We start from the raw sequence: 21,043 nt of genomic DNA, 5'->3' as shown, positions 1-21,043 counted from the left end.
TGGTGTTACCATAGTGACTATAACATAATATGTCATAATATCTGTCAGATGAATGACTTGCTCATTATTCAACCAGATAAGAAGGAAGCGTGAGCATGAGAATTTTTTCTGTGCATCTCTTATTAAATAATGTTTTGCATTTCTTTAAAGTTTGTGCATTTCTTTAAGCTAGTATCTCTAAGCTTTTGTATCATTATACAGTAAATGCTTTGTTATTCATCGTTATGCAAGTCTTAATGCAAAGCTATACAAAATGTTTATCAGTTCTATCAATGAATTAAAACTACATAAGGCAGTAGCCACAGAGTTGGATTTATTGGATTAAAAGAAATTGAAATTCAAAATATTGTAGTTCATGCTTATGGAAGATGATGCTTGGAAACTTGGATATATTAGAATAAGGAAAGAGTCATCTATATTCCCTCCATCACCTCCTCCATTCCAACTTTCAATAACTGAGTTAATGAGAATGAGCTATGATGTCGTTGAGAGATACAAACTTCTGAAAGGATCAAGAGGCTGATTTCAGGTCGCTTGAGGGTCAGGATCATGATGGCTGTTTTGAACTGGGGTGAAGAAAAATGTATTTGTGTAGATATTTGGAATTTTCTACCTGGGTGGGCTGCGGATGCTCAGTCATGGGACTTTTAGATTTTTAGGCATGAAAATGAATCGGAGGATATGGAACCCAATAGTAAAACATATCTGAGCTATAGGATCAGCAATGATCTTTCTGAATGCTGGAATATGGTTTCCAATATATATTCTTGCTTCAACTTCTACCAAACTTCTGAGAACTCCAATTAAAGATGCCCATTGATGTCAAGTTCATGGAAGCAATTTCAGTGCTACTTCATTTTCAATGGTCCCAAACAATTATGAATGTGGCCTCAACATTTGACTAATGACAATTACAGGTTCATGTTAGGTGAAGATTTACAGCAAACCATGCCATTCAATAACACTTAATGCATTGATAGTAAGCTTCATTAGTTCTTTGAAATACACTCAGTTTTAGGTCAGTCAGTATATTGCTCTTGCAGCACCATAAAAATGTGAAAATTAGACTCCTTTATTATCACTGCTATATTATGAAAGTAAGTTTGAAATGAAATGTTAGCAACCTGACATGTTGGCTCATCTCCTAAATATCTCCAGCAATTCTGCTTGAATTTGATATTCCCTTTTCTGAAGTTCTCAATTTTCATGAATAGACTTTATAATTTGCCGAATATGGCTTTACTGGACAAACATGTTTCAATAATAGGAAATACTCACTCAATAAAGTAGACTTCTCCATTTTCAGTGAATGCCATTTCCAAGTTGTCAGGCAAAGGGCCAAGAGTGTCCACCGCAGGGTCAGAGTGATTAACTGGTTGATGTGGCAGCTCTGCCTGATGGCTATTGGAACTAGCGAGGACGCTATACAGTGGTGTTGCTTCTTTGGAGGTGCTGTGCTCGTCTTGTTCACTGGAATCTAAAATCAATCCGCCAAACATTTAAAATTTGCACACCCAGATACACAAACTTGCAGTCTTCAAGGAAACAAAAAGTCAAAAGGGCAGACTAAGTGCTCAACCTTTAGAATATCAGGAAAGAAGGCATTTTCAAAATGCTACCTAGAAACAAAAATGTTATGGAAGTAAACAAAATATTTCACATTTTCATTCAAGTTAACAAATCCAGGTACCCATCGTGTTTTAAATGTATTAAAAAGCATTAGAAATCTGATAGTTAACTCAGAACATCAGCTCTGGTTTTGAAGATGCAGGTGTAAAGAAATTTCTGCTTTGCCGAGATAAGAGGTTTGCCATGACTTTCACAAGGGAATGGCATTTTACCCCATGAGTGGTGATTACATGGTATCAAATACTCATATTCGCTGAAGATTTTGTGAAAAGGTGTGAGATTAATTATGAATATCACAAAAAAATCTTCAAAACAACACATAATGGACAAAAGCCTTCCCTAATGTTTCTTATATCTGAATGACAGAAATTATCCTTTTGTAAAACAGTTCCCTGAGAGAAATAAATGAGGCACAACTAAAACTACTATTGCATCAAGCATTTTTTTCCTAATTCACAAAGAGGTCAGATGAAATGCCTGTCTCTGTAGCGTGGGCAATAATAGTATTGAAGGAAATTCCCCGATTTACACATGTACACAATTGACCACTTCTTTGAGAAGTGCAAGCTGACAGTAAACCACAGTGTAGATTTTTTTTTTGCCCAATCATTTTGTAATTTTTGACAATTAAGAATGATTATAAAAAAAATCAACCTTTAGGGATGCTGACGTTAACATTTCTTTGAAAGGAAAACAAAGACATATTCATGTATCGCCTCGAGTCTCAAAAATATTTTAAAGCACATTTTGTTACTTCAAAATGGAATGCTTTTGTTATGTACACAAACACAGAAGCCATTTTTGCAATCGTCAAGCTTCCACAAAGATGAATAGGATTATTATTTTGTGTTGATTGAGGAACATAGACCTTCTGTACAGAACTTTAAAAAATGCAGTGAAACTTTGAACTTCCCTTCAAATGGAAGTTTTCTATAATGGAAAAGGCAGGAAAGGTCCCTGCTTGATACCTCTTTTGAAGTAAATGCATTACTTATCACCCTTGATTATACATACAATTCATATTTTTATGCAGAACATTTCATAGAACAAAATTCCTGAACATACAATATAGAAATGAGAATCCTTAGCAACCAACCCAAATGGATTAGCAAGGAATTTTTTTTAAAGAGAAAAAGTCGGGAGAAATGAAACCATGAGAAGAGGAGTTCATTTTCTGAGGCCTCAAGCACTCAGTACAGTTGTCTCTCTGGTAGTGAAGTGGCATGGAGATTTCCAGGGAGGTCAAAAGATTGAACATCAGGAAAATTAAACTGGTGCAGGAGATATTAAAATAATGTCATAAAGAGAATTAAATGTGAAAATTCTTAAATTTCAAGGACCATTGAATTGGATTTGGTATGAGGACATGGCTGATTTTCACGAGGTGAATATATGGAGAAAAAGAAGATAGGCAAAAATGCTTCATGGACAAAGATGATCAAATCATGAAGACAGGAGTAGGTGTGGAAACTGAAGTGGAAGCAGATAATCTTTTCTGAGCATATGGGCCAGGTATTCACTCAAGGTTGTAACCAATGCCAAGGCCACCCACCATCAGTCTCTTGGACTGGAGATGGTTGCTGAATCGGGATTACAGTCAGTTATTGGGGTTTGGAGCTCGTAACAGTTGATAAGAAAGTCTGTTTTGAAATTTGAGTGAGGCTGATTGCTGAACAATCAGGCTGCCACACAGAGAAGATATGGCGATGGGGTTACTTGAAAAGTGGCATTGCCCCTCAGACAACTGTCTACATTAAGGTTGCAGATGAAGGAAAGGTGGACTCAAGATTAGATTCTGAGGGAAACCATTGAGGTAATGGTGTATCAACAAATATCTTCATTGGTTTGAGTCTCACTCCCTGCGTCATGAATGTGGAGGGTACCAACCATTATCTCTACAATCAGTTTCCATCTTTTTAATCATATTATACATCATGATCTGGCCTACAATATATTTTAACAATTGTATGATGGATTTTAAACCATTATTCAGTTCCTTTTTCCATCTTGTCCTAAATAAACTGAACAAATTCTTAATTGTCATTACAATACAGCTTTAAGCAGGATTAATTTTAAACTTGTTGATGAGATCTCATGGAATCTGTCAGATTACCTGTAAAACTGCTATTCATTTCAGGATTTTCCTCATCATCTTCATTTTCTGGTTGTTCTATTCCAGCGTTTTGCATATCATTGTACGACTTGCTTCGTTTTGGGGTCGGCTTTGAGCCAGATAGAGGACCTCGCAAAGCATCACTGGTAATTACTTCCCTGCTGTATGGCTGGCTTGGAGGTTTAGGTGTTCCATAATAGTTACCTAAGCAACAGGTTCAAATTTACTCGTTAAATTAAGAAATGCAGAAAATTTCCTAAAACCTCAGATTCCTTTGTTTTTCCTTTCTTTGACCAGCTTCAGTGGTTGTAATCTTCTTTCAATAAAGAATGCCTTCTGTGTCCAGATGCATGTCCAAAGAACTTTGCAATCTCCACAAGTTTTGGAGTTCACTAATTTAGGTTTTTTTTAAAAACTGTTACTCCTATCATCTTGCATTTCATTTCTCTGGGTAGCACCATGATCTGAATTTGATTGAGTGGGACCTGTCATCCATACTCGCCACCAAATTAAGCATCAGGTGCTTAATATCGACTTCCGGTTCCTGCTAGTCCATTCCCCATTTTCCCTCCCTTTACTCTCCCTCTGCCTCCTTTCCTCCAGCTCTCCACCTCGTCCCTCTCCATTCACAGAGCTATTCCGCTCCCCCCCCTTTTTCTCTTGTGCCCTCCCTCCTTTATCCACCTATTATCTTTTGCCTATGGGCCTGTGCTTCTCCCTCCCCACCATTTTATTCAGGCGCCTACCCACATTTTGCTCATACCTTTGTGAAAGGCACAAGGATAGAGGCTGCTTTTTTAAGACACTGCCTCAAGTAGATGACCTTGATGGAGTAAGGTTTATCTTTGCTATATAAAGTACACTATTTGACTTGCTGAATTTCTCCAACTTGTGTTTTTACTTTAATCACTGCATCTGCAAACTTTGGTGTTTCACTCCTCTCAAATTTCCTCATTCTCCTCAGCTATCATTGCTGTATTCAGGAGATTAATCCCACTAGTCCAGATAATTTTGAGTCAAATGGTGATATCCTTAATACTCGCAGGGCTTGACAATATCTACAAAACTCCTTGGAACCCTGATAAAGCCCTGTCTCCAGCCCTGCTGTCTTTCAACGATTTACCAAAATGATTTAAAGTGAATGAAATAAAAAATATCTAAAATAATAACTAAAAACAACTAAAGCCCTTTTAAAAATTGCAAGCATTAAATAACATGCATTATTTATGTTTGTCATTCCTGTAACCATACAATCTATACTCTATTATCCTGTGCCAGGTTCATCATGGCACACAGGCTGAATGAAAATTTCCCACCATAAATACTGGGGAATCTTAGCAAGATTTTTCTCTGCCACTAGAAAACTGCTATGCAGTAGCAGAGCACATCTCAAAAGTGGTCAGTGGAGCTTTGGGAGTAAGTTCTGGATGTGTTTTTTGCATAGGGCTCATGAAACTTGCCAACATTGGTAATTGCAGATCTAAAATCCAGCTAAATGCATGCTGAAATATTCCAGTGAAATTTGGCTCTGGCAAAATCATTAAAATATTCTGAATTAAACACTTTTGCAGAAGTTCATACATTTTTGCATTTATCAATGAAAATCCGTGTCAGCAAGAACTTACTGAGATGTGATGTGGGTGCAAACAATTTTAAATTCAAATACTTTTGAGCTTTCATCTATCTATTTAGTTATTGGCTTGCTGCCACTGGGTTTATTCCTCCATGTATCTGCATAGTGATAACTGAGGTTCCAATAGAAGCTTTTGTCCACAGGATTATGATCTGTGGGTTCATAACCTCCAAAAGTTATACCTTGCACAGCATTTAGAAACCCATTTTGATCCATTGCTATGTGAAAATATATACTGTACTGTGAAGCTATTATCAATTCAAAAATTAAATACTTCATTTGTACAAGCAACGTCTGTTGCTTAACGTCAGAACACCATTCAAGAGGATGAAGACTCAATATTCTCTCAGTACTGGTCAAGAAGCTACAAACTCTAGGCCTCTGTACCCCACTCTGTAACTGGATCCTTGACATTCTCATCAGAAGACCACAGTCAGAAGGAATTGGAAACAAAGTCTCCTGACTGATTATCAACCAGGGAAGGATGTGTGCTTAGCCCACTGCTCTACTCATCATACTCCAATGACTGTGTGGCCAGGCATAATTCCAATGCTATCTACAAGTTTGCTGATGACACCACAGTTGTCAGCAGAATCACAAACGACAATGAAGAAGCGTACAGGAGGGAGATAGATCAGCTCGTTGAATGGTGTAACAATAACAACCTTGCACTCAACATCAGCAATACCAAGGAGATGATTGTGGACTTCAGGAGGAAGTCAGGGAACATGACCCAGTCCTCTCATCGAGGGCTCAGTAGTGGAGAGGGTCAAGAACTTCAAATTCCTGGGTGTAATCATCTCTAAGGATCTGTCCTGGAGCCTCCACATTATTGCAATCACAAAGGTGTCTCACCAGCGGCTATACTTTGTGAGGTGTCTGAGGAGATTCAGTATGTCACCGAAGACTTTTGTAAACACCTACAGATGGACTTTGGAGAGCATCCTCACATTGGCATAGTTTGGGACTGATAACAGCTTTGTGCTTGGTAGGTCCTCTTTAACTAAACTTGTTGAGCTTTTTGAGGAAGTTACCAGGAAAGTTCTACAGGTTCTACACTTCTAAAGTTCTACACCTCTAATGGTGTTCCGTAGAGAACATTCTGGCTGGTTGCATCGGTGTCTGGTGTGGAAGTGTCAATGTTCAGGACAGGAAAAAAAAACTCCAAAGGATTGTTACCTCAGCCTGTGGTATCACAGGCACCAGACCTTACTCCATCAAGGTCATCTACATGAGGCAGTGTCTTAAAAAAGCAGCCTCTATCCTTAAAGACCCCGACCATCCAGGCCATGCCCTCTTCGCTCTGCTACCATCAGGAAAAAGGTACAGGTGCCTCAAGATGAGCCTTAGCGGCACAAGAATAACTTCTTCCCCGCTGCCATCAGATTGCTGAATAATCAATGAACCAAAGACACTGCCTTGCTTTTCATGCACTATTTTTTTTAATAGTAATGTTGTACGATGGTTATAATATGAATGTTTGCTCTATGATGCTGCGGCAAAACCCCAAATTTCATGACTTGTTCATGCCAATAAATCTAATTCTGATTTATGGTGATGGAGAGAGGACAAGGAAATGGGAGAGGGAAACAGGAAGTGAAAACACAAGCTAATTAATGCACAGTGCCATGACTGTCAGTGAGTAAACGTGATGATTTAAACGACTAGATGGCAGCAAATCAAATAAAGGAAGCATGACAAAGAACAATGATCAGTGATCAGTCCATCGCCTTCATAAGGTGGGTGGACAGTTTCAGGAACCATGGCACCTGCTACATAAATACTGCTAGTACCTTTTGGCAGAAAGGAAGGAGGTATGCACAGAACAAATGCCCTCGTAATGTTAGTCTGCAACCTGCTCAGATTACTGGCTTGGGTTTTCAAAGGAAATTTGTTTCCATTAAATAAGTGTCATATTAAGAAAGGTCTTTAAAAGAAAAGACCACCATGACAACAAAATAAATTTCAGATTTCTTGGCAAAATAGATCATTTTAAACCTCCAAAAGAATATCAAATCATAAGAAAGTTCAAATAAAAATATAAATCTAAAAGATTAATTTTCTAGTAGATATTCAGCTCATAAAAAATATAACCTCAGATATAAAAATCTTTAGAGATACCTTTCTAACAGCAGCCATATCTAATGTATTAAAAGGGTGACACCACAGCTCTTAAACCTACTGTCAGGGGTTGAAATATTTGGGCAGATGTTTAAGAAATCAGGAACAGTTTAAAAGGATCTGCTCCACAACAGAATAATCTTTTTCACATCAATCCAATGGCAGTGTCTTTGGGAAAGTGAAGGAATTGATGGATCAGCTCATCCAGCAGAGATATCTAAGTAAATAAACATGACTCAGAGAAAACAGTCAAGAAATACCTGGTGCCAGATTTCCTCAGTACCATTTGTATTCTCATTCCCTTGCTAACTGAGAATCGGCATGGTGGGCAAAGTGTAGAAAGAGGAAAGGGTATATAGCTGGAGTTTGTGGCTGGAGGACCTCTTTTTCCTCTTCCTAATGGAAATATTCACACAAAGTTTGACAAAATCTATGCCAAATTTTCATCTCTTGCTATCAACCTACTTGGCTGACAGATTCTGTCCAGGAACTAGCAAGGTTTTTAGCCAAAGAGTAACACAGAGGAGGACTGATACGACCATAAGGCCGGATCCTCGAACAAGTTGTTGACAGACATACACTTGGCCCCAATTGCCAGCAATTCGTGGTTCATAGCCATTCTCAACTGGGTGCTGATTATATACCAACAGGATAGTGGAATTCAAAATCCAGTCACAGCCCTCAGCAATCTCATGTAAATTACTTTGAATCATAACAAATTTTAGTTTAATTAAGAATGAAAATATTTCCATTTCTGAATCTGTAACGGCCAATATACCATGTATGCATGCATTCCGCAAATGCAGCACTTAAGAATAATTTATGCTTTTAAAAGCTTCTATTTAAGGTATACTTTTCAGCCTTTCATTATGGAGATACTTTGATCTAATCTTAAGGGCTCAGCAAGCAATGCACATTGTGTTGGTGTGGGAATTTTGATTAGACTCTGAGCTAAGCCAATAAAAAAAATGAATATTTTGTTTTTCTTCCAACACCTTTTTCTACGGACAGCAAGGCACAGAATCTGCCAGACCAGATTCCATAACACACACTTTCTGCAAATAACGTAATTTGATTTGTCATTAAACATCCCAGATGATTTTATTTGTGCAGGTTCATGGTTTTGGAAGAATCAGAAGTTCAAACGAATATGTCACATACCAGGAGGATGAGCTTATATAGCTTCCCAATAAGATGCCCAATTGTGATTGTTATTGTGTATCAGCAACAAATTTGTTCAACTCCTAAAAATGTACTGCTTTAATTTTAAATGCTTCCTGATCTGTCATAATGTTGATTCAAATATTGATTTGAAGGTACAATGTAAAATTCCTGGAGTTGTAACCAGTATGTTGCAATAAAATTTAAGGAATATGGCCATATTGAGGTGATATTCTTTGGCATAAAAATATGGAATAGATCACTGGAAACAAAAATTGGTTCATTGCTACAACATGTGGCCAATTTGCTCTGCCAACACATCACCAGCAGTAAAGGTACAAATTATCCACAGTGTTTTTGTTCATCGGTGGTTTCAAACTCATTTATGTTCCTCTCGAGTTCCATTTAGCTATTAGAGGCTGCTCTTGATGCTTTTGGCTTTGGACCTAACACTTAATTAAAGTAAGCATTATGACAAACTGTGAAGTATGGCAAACCAGCATTTTTCTGACGGAAGTGCCAATGAAGTGATTTCATTTCAGACTTGGATTTCTGCTGTGGCAGCAAGAAATGGAGTGTGCCAGATTATGGAAATTGCAAATTCCAGATGGCAAAGCTATTTAACATTAGACTAAGAAAGCTTAATGTTCTCCTCTACCGTGATGTGAAATTCAGGGCTGCAAGTGCAATGTTAAGTCATAAGATGTGTACTTTTACTACTTGACTCAAATTTGGCTTGACAAAAGTTAAATTAAGGATTGTGGAGAAAAAAAAGCCACAACAATAAGTAACTGGATTTGGCAAGCTCTTATTTCCAAATTAGAATGTCAAACCAATGCTCACAGCACTCAGGAAAAGTTTGATTCGCCCTCTTCAGGGAACTAAAAGCAGGGAGGTAAACTAGCCTGATTTACTTCAATATTAATTAAAATAAAATATTTTTTTTAAAGATGGGTTTCAGCTGACATTTCAGGTTCTCGCATGTTAGGACCTCCAAAGCTTGAATAGTGTTGATGAATATTTATGGTTAGCATTAAGCAAAAGGGTGTTTCATTAAGCATATGGGTGCAATAGGAAACAATGAGCAAAGTAGCCAGAGAGGAAGTTCTTTATTTACTACTCACGTTTGCATTGGAATAATATTAATTGGTAATGCACAGTGAGAGTAGAATGAATCAGCCCACAGACATTTTTAGGATGATGTAAACAGCTAATTAGTAAAGGACTGCTGCGCGTTATTTAGTGCACAGACATCAAATTCTTAGAACTTCCCACAGTGAAAGTGTGCTGCTCTCAACATATAAATTTATTCCTTAAATTACATGAACCACTCATTTGGAAATTCATGTTTTCAAATCTGATGTAGCTGTGTTCTACTAAATGGTCAACCTGTCACTCATTTTTTTTTTCCAACATTTTAGCTCAAAATGCCTGCTTTTCACATCGCAACAGGAGGAAAAAGCAAGTTAAAAAAAAAGACAACTCAATGGTTCAAAAATGCAGGGTAGTTTGGAAAATAAACAAACGAGAATTTTTTTCAGTTTCGTTAAAAAAAAACTTCTGACTCAAAAATGAGGAAGCTTTGATGATGAAGATCTTCAACTTGCAGTTAAAACACAAAATGCTGGAGAAGGTCAGCAGGTCAAACAATGTCCTTTATGCAACAACGGTAAAGATACAGAACTGACATTTCAGGATTGAGCCCTTCATTAAGGTGTGAGAGAATGTCAGCAGACATCTTAAAGAAAAGGTAGGGGAGTGGGGTGGCAAAGGCAGATGATTGGGTAGAGACAGCAGCAGTGAGGGGGAGAAGGGATGACTGTGGGTAAGGGGGAAGGGAGGAGAGAACTGGAAAGACAGGAAAGGGGGAGGGGAAAGAAAAGGTGAGAAAGTTTAGCAGAAAGTAGAGAACAATGTTAAGACCATCTGGCTGGAGACTGAGAATAAGATGTTGCTCCTCCAATCTGCAGGTGATCAGGGTGGAATAGTGCACAAGGCCATGGACAGACAGGTGAGCTTGGGAGTGTGACTCAGAATTGAAATGGTTGACTACTGGGAGGTTGCAGTTGCAGACGGACAGGAGGTGCTGAGTGAAGCAATCTCCAACTGGTTTCTCCAATATAGAGAAGGCCACAAAGGGAGCACCAGATGCAGTAAATGAGTTCTGTGGATATACAAATGAAGTGCTGTTTAAGGGCTCAAGCCCAAAATGTCAGTTATGTATCTTTACCTTTGCTACATAAAGGCCACTGTTTGACCTGCTGAGATTTCCCAGCATCTTGTTTTTTTTTTACTTCAACTGCGGTGTCCACAGATTTTCGTGATGTACTTTTCAGTTAGTGCTCATGTAAAATATAATTATTTATTTGCAAAACATTTACCTTCATATGTCCCAACTTCTAGTAGAGTGCCACTCTTCTCCAGATCAAAGAATTCCTTTACTGTGAGAAAGTTGTAGTCAATGCCAGGAATTTCACCGTCACGAGGTGGTCGAGTTGTGCCTTGAAAGGAAAGAATACAAGAATCTAATTTTTGACATGTATTTTGAAGTGCTTTTCTGCAGGGGTACTTTTAATAAAAACCTTTGTCTTTTTCTACTTTTACCATTTCTTTGCTAACTTTACACAAGGTCTCATAACTAGATGAGCCAGGTATATTCACAGTCACTCTCTGAGATTTGTTTGAGGAGGTGACATCTCAAATGAATTGCATAAAGTACTCCATCCATCTCATATTTTGGTGAACTTCTTCAAATGTTATTTTCTTCTTTGGCTTGGCTTCGCGGACGAAGATTTATGGAGGGGGTAAAAGTCCACGTCAGCTGCAGGCTTATTGCCCAACTAATCTGACCCTGATCCCTTCTTCTGGCACTGCATTTAACTACAGCGCAGTATGTTATCTATAATTGTTTTGATCTTTTCCATGTTAAACAGATATGCTGTGATCTAATCTACATCTAATTACTCTCTAAACTCTTTGTTATTTATTCCCCCATAATTTATTGGAGGGGTAAATCAAGCAATGCTTCTTCTCTGACCAGTCAAGGAAACTAATGATGGATGAATAATACTTGAGCTTTCTAGGATAGCTATTGTTAGGCAATATTTTAGACTTTTTTTAAAATATTCAACTTTTATCATCATTATGCTAAGTACAGATACAAAGCCAATGAAATGCAATTAGTATCTTAACCAGAAGTACAAAGAATAATGCTATTTACAAGTAACTGCAAAAAAAATCAAGTGCTCCAGCAAACAAACAAATATAAAAGTACTGACAGTACAATATGGGTGCAATACTGCTCAGTGCTGTGATGCAAGATTTAGCAGGATCACAGCCTTGGGAAAGAAGCTCTTCCTGAGCCTACTGGTTCAAGAGCAGAGGTTCCTATAGCACCTACAGGATGGAAGGAGAGTAAAAAATCAATAGTTGGGGTGAGATGAGTGCTTGATAATGATTTTCACCCTGCCCAGACAGGGTTTCTGATAGATGTTCTCAATGGTGGGAAATTGGGTGCTGATAATCTGCAGGGCAGTTTTCACTACCCGGTGGAGTGCTTTACGTTCCGATACAATATGTTCTCAATTGTATATCAGTAAATTTCCATCAGTATCCTGGGACAGATGTGAGCTTTTTTGATCAGGGTGGAGGAAATAAGGGGCCAGGTGAGATCATTAGTTTTAGTTGAATATCTAAATAAATACAGGTATTAAAAAATAAATAGACAGACAGATAGATAAATAAATAAAGGTGCCAAACAGATCTCTCTTCTATATTTGTTACACTCCCTGCATTACACCAAGATGATTATTCCTCTTTTGGCTCTTGAACTCATTTTGAATGTATCTCAACATAATCACAAACTATTGTGCACCTTTATTGGGAGAACATTCTGTCTTGGAATATGATAGAATTAGAGGAAGCATTCTGAAACAGTGCAATTAATTGGTATAAATAAAATCTACAAAAATATATGTATATTATAAAACACCAGATTTTCAATTACAGGGTAACATGGTGAGACAACCATAAGTTCATAGAAAGTCAGCACATGAACACCCATGGGAGGCTTTTGCAGGTCAGTTCTAGTTCAAAATTTCAGAATGTCATCTTAATATACATAGGTAATTACATTAGATATTATAATAATGTTGATAATATATGGAATGAAAAAGCACAACTTTTTTTTGAAAATACAGAATACAGCTATTTGGAATTTTTTTTAAAATAGGCTTTACGCATTATTAGTTTATATTGTGAAATACTGCAAAGAAAATATTTCCAAGTGTCAGATCCTGTGTTTAGAAATGCTAACAATTTCCTCAAAGAAAAAACTTCTGCAGATATATGTTAATTAATGGGTGTTCTTAAAAATATAAACCTGAAAATAATATTCTTGGAAGTACATTTTCTGTGAAGAATGGTTTGGAGGTAGTAGGGGATGAGGAATTTCTTTTAAAAAATTGCAGTATGACAAATGTACAACATTGGCTAAAAGTGGATTTCTTAGATTCATAAAGCATAGGAACAGAGCATTCGGCTCAACTTCTCCACGCTGACCACATTTGTCTGCGTTTGGCCCATCTATGCCTCTAACCTTTCCCACTCATATACCCGTACAAATGTCTTTTGATGTTACAATTGTCCCCATTTCTACCACTTCCTCTGGCAACTCATTCCAAATACTCATCTGTGAAGAAGGTGCCCCTCGGTTCCTTTCCCCTTTCATCTTAAATCTGTGCTCTCCAATTATAGATCCCCAATGCTGGGGCAAGCCATGATTTATCAAGGCAACTCACAATTTTAGAAACCTCTGTGAGGTCCCTGCTGTAGCCTATAATGCTCCATGGAGAAAAGTTCCAGCCTCCTTAAAGTCCCCTTAAAATTCAAGGTTACTAGTCCTGGTAACATTTCTAGCACTTTTACTGAATCCTTTCCAGCTTAGTTATATTTTTCCTACAGCCATGTGTCCAAAATTGTGCACAATACTCCAAGTGCAGTCTCATTAACATCTTGTACAGTTGTAACATGTCATTCTTGCTCCTGTACTCAATGCTCTGACCAATTAAGACAAATACCAAATGTCTTCTTTGCCATCAGTATCACCACTTTCATGAAACTATGTGGCTGCACTCTCAAGTCTCTTTGTTCTATCAGTTCCTAGGGACCTACTATTCATCTTGTAAGTCCTGGCCCTTGTTTAACCTAGTAAAGTGCAACATCACACATATGACCCAGTTAAATTCCATTTGACATTTCTTGGCTCACTTTCCCAGTTCAACTGGATCCTCGATATCTTTCTTCACTGTCCACGATACAGCCTATTTTGGTATTATATGTAAACTAGCTAACCATGCTAACTACTTTGTTAATATAGATACCAAACAACAATGGACCCAGCACCCTTCCTGAAGCATACCTGTGGTCACATTCTTCCAATCTGATTAACAACCCTCCACTACCACTCAGTGTCTCCTATCATCAAGCCTATTCTGTATCTAAGTGGCCAGTTCATCTTAGATTCCATGTGGTTTGACTTTTCAGAGAAGCCAACCATCTGGTAGTTTGTGACAGGCCATGTTAAAGTCCATGAAGATAATAGGCCATTTCAAGCAAGGAAAATACTTGGCTGTAAAGGTGGAGATTCTCCGCCTTTACACCTAGAGATGTACTTTTCTGAATGCGCCATTGTTGGATCCGAGGCGCCAGATCCAAACCTTCTCGACGAAGGATAATCAGAGGAGTTCTGCGCTCCGCCAGCTGACCTGAATGTACAGCCATTGCAAGTGGCTGGTTAGGGGTGGGTTGATGATGCCCTCAGCCTGTGACCCATCTCCCCACTCCCTCCATGACCCTCTCAAGGTAGTGGCAGCGGATGGGAATTGACAGGGCAGTGGGGGCCGGCGGGAGTTGTCAGGGCAGTGGGGGCAAGCGCCGTCAGGGGGTGGCCAGTGTGGGCTGTGACAGACTCACCGAGCCGCTTCAGCCTTCGGGGCCGCTCTCTGCTGCTCAAAACATGGCAGAGGAATGGCTGTCTTCCCTACCCATAATTCCCCACACAGCTGGAATTGTTCTGAGAAATAGAGCGGTTCCAGCTGGGTAGGGAAGACGGCCATTGCTCTGCCACGTATTTATGACGGGTGACGCTACTGCACCAGTTGACCCACCTCCATCAGATCTGGAGGGTGCTACGAGGCGCCACTCAACATGAATGCAACACTGGAGCAGCCTTTTAGGGCCACTCTATGAAAGGTAAGTTTTAAGATTTCCCTCCATGCTTGTAGCCAGCCTCCAGGCATGAAATGGCCGAATATCTCAACCGAGCCCTCCTCAATCTTTTTTGTTACCTTTTCGAAAAAGATCCAGACAAATTCATGACACACAATTTTCCAGGCACAGTCATCCTGTGAACTGCAATTAGATTCTGTCTTTCAGAGTCAAGATTCATTTGAAGATAAGGGAATGTCAAAAGAACTTAGTTCCACTAGGTTTTTCTCTATTACCTTTGGCAGCAATATTATTCAAAAGAACTTTGGTATTATCTATATGTATGAGGACACCTGCAAGATATGATTCTGCAACACTGAGGCTTTGCTTACTTGATTAATGAGGGACATTTACAATTGTGTTGATAGCAATCTAAATAACAAAAGTGAAGTCATTCTGTGAGTTCATTTCTTGTTAAGGTGAATTCCATGCCAGTGAGTGCAAAAATAACTTTTCTTGCATCTTGAGACTTCCTAAATGGTGAGGCATAAGATCCTCAATAATGTCCCCATCAAAATGATTGAAATTTTTTTGTGTTGGTATCGCAGATTATCTGGAGGAAGGGCAGCCATTCTGTTTGCATCACCATACTTAACTGCAGCATGGATGCCAGGAAATCTAAATGAAATGCTGAATGTCCACTGCAATAGCATGGATTTCCCAGTGAACACCCATTTCAATTCTCCATTCCATTCCCTTGCTGACCTGTCTGTCCATGATCTTATGCACTGCCAGACTAAGACCAGTTGCAAATTGGAGTAACAACCTCATTGTCTGTCTGGGCACCCTCCAGCCAGATGGCATTTCCATCGACCTCTTGCTTTCATTACCCCCACCACTTCTTCCCATTTCCTTCTCCTATCTCTGTCTTACACCCTTGTCCCTCTAGGCCACTTCATGTCAAGCCTCCGCCTGGAGGACGGCTACAAGAGTAGATAAAAAACTTTAAAAAGTACTTTTCAGACAGCAGCCCCAAAAGGCTGCTCCAGCATTGCATTCATATCGAGAGGTGCCTTATAGTGCCCTCCATATCCAATGGAGGCAGGGCAACTAGCACCACCCGTCATAAATATGCGGCAGAGCAATGGCAGTCTTCCGTACCCATATAAACACCCACACAGATGGAACCGCTCTGTTTCCCAGAACAGTCCCAGCTGCATGGGGGATTAAGAGTAGGGAAGATGAGCATTGCTCTGCCACATTTTGAACTGCACAGAGTAGCCAGGTAAGACTATCACAAGCCGCACCAGCCATTCCGTGTCGGCTCACGCTGCCCCGCCAGCTCCCACTGGCCCCCATTCCCACCCCTGCCTTGAAGGGTTCATGGAGGGAGAGGAGTGAGTGAGGAGATGGGTTGTGGGCTGACGGTGTCATCACCCTACCCCTAACCAGCCACTGTACATTCAGGTCAGGAGATGGAGAGCAGCACTCTGCCAATTATCCTTCTCAGAGAAGGGTTGGAATTGGGGCCTCGGAGCTGGCCACAGCACATTCATAAAGGTATTTCTTTAGGCACAAGGGAAAAGAACCTCTGGCTTTACAGACAGGTGTTTTCCCTGCTTGAACGTGCCTAATGTCTCCCTTTGTACAGACAAAATCAATTCTCACCTCTGCCCTTACCACATCTAATTAACACCTTTTGTTGGTCTGGACTCCTCCCCTAGCCAACACCATCTCTATTCTGAGATTTCCTGTTTTTTTTTCATTATTATTTGCCTATTCCTTGATGTTACCATTCTGCCACCATCCAACCGGATGGCATTACCATTGACTTCTCTGGTTTTTGACAGCTAACCACCGCTCTCCCCCCACCCAGGTCCCCTTTCCTGTAGTTTTTAGTTTTTTTTTAAAACTAGTCATTGGATTTCGGGAAATGATTCCAAAACTCCCAGAACATAGTCTGCGTAAAAAGATCGGAACTGAAATGAGTGACTCATTCCCGTTCCAAAATTTTACCTGTGGCACCCCCTAGACATTATTGTGGACTGCCTGCAGTCTAAACTGAACTGTAGGCGGTCTGCAACAATGGGCTAGTGAATAGGACGATGTCGACGGTTAATGTCACACGTAGGGTGTACGTCACGGTCGACGTCAACCCACATCCAGCCACAGGTCATTCCAGTGTGAATGGCCACCCCGGAATGTAGGTGTGATAACTGCCGACAGAAAAATTCCGAAAGTTATTTGTAAACAAATACATTTCTCTCTCTCTCTCCCTCTCTCTCTTCCTTTTTCAGTAACCCACTAACACCCCACCCCCTTTCAATTCTCACCTTTCCTCTTTCCTGGCTTCATTTCCATTTCCAATTATCACCTTTTGTCTGTTGATCTGAACTCTTCCCCCTGCCATATCTTTTATTAAGGTACTGCCTGCTTTTTCCATACTTTGAGGAAAGACTCAGGCCCAAAACCTTGGTAATATATCTTTAAACCCTATGGACACTGCAAGACCTACTGAGTTCATCCAACATTCTGTGTTTTACCATTATGAATTAATCTTTACTGAAATCAAGTTCTCCACAATCTGCGGACTTCTTGTTTAACCTGAAATTTAAACTTATTTAATTTTTTAATTTAAAAAATGGGAAAAAACTTCATTCTACACATTGTAATGGAGATCCTTCTTTAATGGAACCAAGAGGTATTAATGTTTCCAAAGGCACATCTAAAAACAAGATGCATTAAGCATTTGTCTGGAACTTTCATATATCTGTGATGATTCCTGATGAACTCTCAAAGCAACCAAATCACATATATTGAATGTCAGTGCTGCTTTGTATCCAGGGAGCAGGGGTGTGATGGTGTTTGAAGAGTGGGGGTAGGGCCTGTGGGTTGGTTGGGGGAGAAATACAGACGGAAACAAATAAATAAGCATATACAGTAGGGAGACCAAAGCTGAGTGTGATCCCTCTGTGGTCACGCTTGGATTCCCAGAATATGTAGGTCATTCTCCAGAACGAGAATCTCACATCTGATGTTTCAGTTGCAAAATTCAATAAGAATGTTAGAAATTAATGTACCTTTAAAGAAATTGCTCGAGACAAAAATTGAGAACAAAGAACATTTATTACAACAACAATGCAAAGTTGGGTGCTTCCCCTTACCCTGGGAATACACGCATATACTGGGGCTCACCCAACTTTTATACAGTCAATTTCAGTATCAGAGTGCCCTCCCCCTTACATTCTTCTGCCCCCTGGATGGGTTTGGCATAGGTAATCCTTCCTGCCTACCTGCAGTTTCAATACACTTGGAGGACCAGGGGGTATCCTGTGGGTGTCCCATTATGTCATTGTCCTTATTCACACCTTCCTGATTCTCGGGGCTACAATCTCTTGGTATGCAGAGTTGACTCATTCTATCTAGGGTTGGCTAATTTCATATGTATAAATCTGTGTATGGTTAGCTAATTAGATATGTAGGACTTGGTACTTCTGTCCAGGGCTAGGAGACCTTTATCTGATCCAGACTACCTCAACTTCCTACATTCTATTGTACCTTACCATTCCTTTTCTTAGTCTTATGGTGGCTCTTGTCACACAGAAGATTCTTATGTTAATCGTGCTGACTCTTGCTTTCCTGCATCCTAACCCCCAAGCTTATCCTGTTTGTACTGGTTACAGCCATTAACTGATGAATTTTAGTTTCTTCCATGTTCATAATTTTAGATCAATTTTCCCATCTCTCACAAGAAGAAAGGAACATCTACCCTCGTGTAAAAAAAGACAAACCATTCAACAATGGTACAAACTCATTTCTTCATTTTATTATATTCATTAGGTGTTGACTGAGTTTTTTAAAAAATTTCTCATTACACCTGCATGATAGTTTTTTATCCATAGAAAAAGAGAAGGGGAATGGGATTGATGACAACTCCAGTGCAGATTGGCAATAAAGTGATGGATCAAATAGTTATTGTATGGAAGATACAACTTCTCTTCAGTAGATTTTTTTTTGAAGTGAGAAATATCACAAATTAATTGAATATAAAGAACATCTTTTGTATCAGTTACAGGTCTTTTACAATTTTCCCACATTTTGTTATCAAGAAAAAGATGGTGCTGGTCAGTAAAGTAGATTAAGTCCCTGGGACCTCATGGGATACATCCCAGGATTTTGAAACAAGCAGATGAAAGAGATTGCAGATCTTTGACAATAGATCTCATGTACCCTCACGAGCAATAGGCAAGGTCTCAGGAGGACTATCCAGAATGTTCCTTTGTGAAATAGGTCTATCAGGATATTATAAGCCAGTGAGCTTCATGTTATTGGTTGGAAAATACTGGGGAGGATGCTTAGGGGTAGGATTTATGCACATTTGGAAAGCATTGTCCAAAGTAGGCTTGGCATGGCTTGAAGGGATTGGTCGACATTTGTGGAGGGCAGATCATGTCTGACAAATCTGAGCGAGTTTTTGAAGGAGGGATGAAGGTGGTTTATGAGTGTAGATCAGAGGAGGTTGTTTACAGGAACTTTAGCAAAGAATTTGACAAGGTCCCTCATGGTAGATTAATCCAGAAAGTACATATCCAGAGCAACAGTGAATTGAAAAAAAATGAACTTAAAAATACAAACACCTAAGTGTGCAAATACCATGTTTGAAGTAAAAATATAATGCTGGAGATACTGAGCAGGTCAAGCAATGTACTTCATGTAGCAAAGATAAAGATACATAACCAATGTTTTGGGCTTGAGCCCTTCATTGAGGTATGAAATACTGATGATGTCTTTATCTTTGCTACACAAAACCATCTGAATTTCCTAGCATTGTGTTTTTACTTTTTAATATGAACTTAGAATTAGCTATCCCAAAGAAGACAGAGGGCAGTGGTAGAAATATGTTGTTCAGTGGCATTCCACAGAGTTTGGGGTTGGTTTCCCTTTTATTTGTGATGTACATACGGTAAGTGACAGCAGGATATAGATAAGAGCAGGGAAATGACAAATGGAGTTTAATCCAGAAATGTGTTAGGTGTTGCACTTTGGGATGTCGGATATTAGGGAAACTTATTGAGTTAATGGCAAGGCTTTTAAAAGATAATGTATCTGGGAGATCAGGTCAACAGATCTTTGAAAGTAGCCAAGCAAATAGATAGGGTGGTAAAGATGTATGACATACTTGCCTTCATTATGAGGCCATGGCTTGAGTAGAAGAGTAAGGAAGTCATTTTGCAGCTATTTAACACTTTGGTTTGGCTCCACCTCAGACATTCTGGTTGCCCTATTACAGGAAGGGTGCGAAGGCTTTGGAAAGGGTGCAGAAGATATTTACCAAGGCCTTTCTTGGATTGGAGGGTTTGAGCTACATGGAGAAGTTGAATAAACCTGGGTTCTATTTACTGGATATCAGATGCTCAGGAATTATGTGAAATAATTATAAAATTATGTGAAACATTGATAGAGTGAAGAGTCAGAAACTTTTACCAGGATAGCAGTTGGTTGGACAATCGAGTTCAATATTTGAAGACAAAGGAGCGAGCAGTCATTGTCAGAGTGGTAAGGCTTTGGCACAACAAGCTTTGGTGAGAACAGGTAAGAGGAGAGGAATAGTCAGAGTTGAAGTCAGAAAGGGCCACACAATTAGAGGGGAAAAAAAGATTCAGTAGGCGCAGGTAAGGGCAGGTTCTTTACAGATATCATATATTTTGTTCATCGAGTCATAGACAGCGGGAATGGCAGCCAAGCAAGGGAATGCGCCTCTTGAAAATTGTGGGTCGTTAGGGAAGCCAGCAGCATCCCTGATGACTTCATCCTCAGAAAGTGCATCCAACTGCAGCTCCTGACAAGCCGAGTTAAGGAATAGGAGGTGGGATTGGATGAACTCTGGATCATTCAGGAAGCAGAAAGAGGGATAAAAATGAGTAACAGGGACACTATCACACCTTGGAGGCAGGAGGAGGGTAGATGGGTAACAGCCAGGAGAGAGAAATGGATCAGGCAGGGAGTGCAAGGTACCCTTGAAGCCGTTCCCCTCAATAGCAAATATACCATTTTTGATACTGTTTGGGGGGGGGGGGGGAGGGGGGAAACGACCTAACAGGGACAAGAAATGGAGATCAGGTCTCTGGCACGGAGTCTGGTCCTGTGGCTAAGAAGGAAAAGGAGGAGGAGAGTTATAG

At 39.6% G+C, this 21,043-nt stretch overlaps 1 protein-coding gene across 8 annotated transcripts in view; it reads right to left on the bottom strand.

Annotated features, from left to right (window-relative positions):
• magi1b (membrane associated guanylate kinase, WW and PDZ domain containing 1b) overlaps positions 1–21,043 on the bottom strand; it is a 444,703-nt gene that overhangs the window by 109,552 nt on the left and 314,108 nt on the right. For all 8 annotated transcript variants that reach the window (XR_011357460.1, XM_069937122.1, XM_069937124.1 and 5 more), the window contains 3 exons: positions 11,039–11,158; positions 3,743–3,946; positions 1,279–1,477 (listed from right to left, as the gene is read on the bottom strand). Coding sequence is in view for 7 of the 8 variants with exons in the window: in XM_069937122.1 (XP_069793223.1) it covers positions 1,279–1,477; positions 3,743–3,946; positions 11,039–11,158 (523 nt within the window). In the remaining variant the exon portion in view is untranslated. The remainder of the gene's footprint in view (positions 1–1,278; positions 1,478–3,742; positions 3,947–11,038; positions 11,159–21,043) is intronic.

The sequence above is a fragment of the Narcine bancroftii genome, chromosome 5 (assembly GCF_036971445.1).
Source record: "Narcine bancroftii isolate sNarBan1 chromosome 5, sNarBan1.hap1, whole genome shotgun sequence".
NCBI classification, from domain to species: Eukaryota; Metazoa; Chordata; class Chondrichthyes; order Torpediniformes; family Narcinidae; genus Narcine; species Narcine bancroftii.
This window is presented reverse-complemented; position numbering and strand designations above follow the sequence as displayed.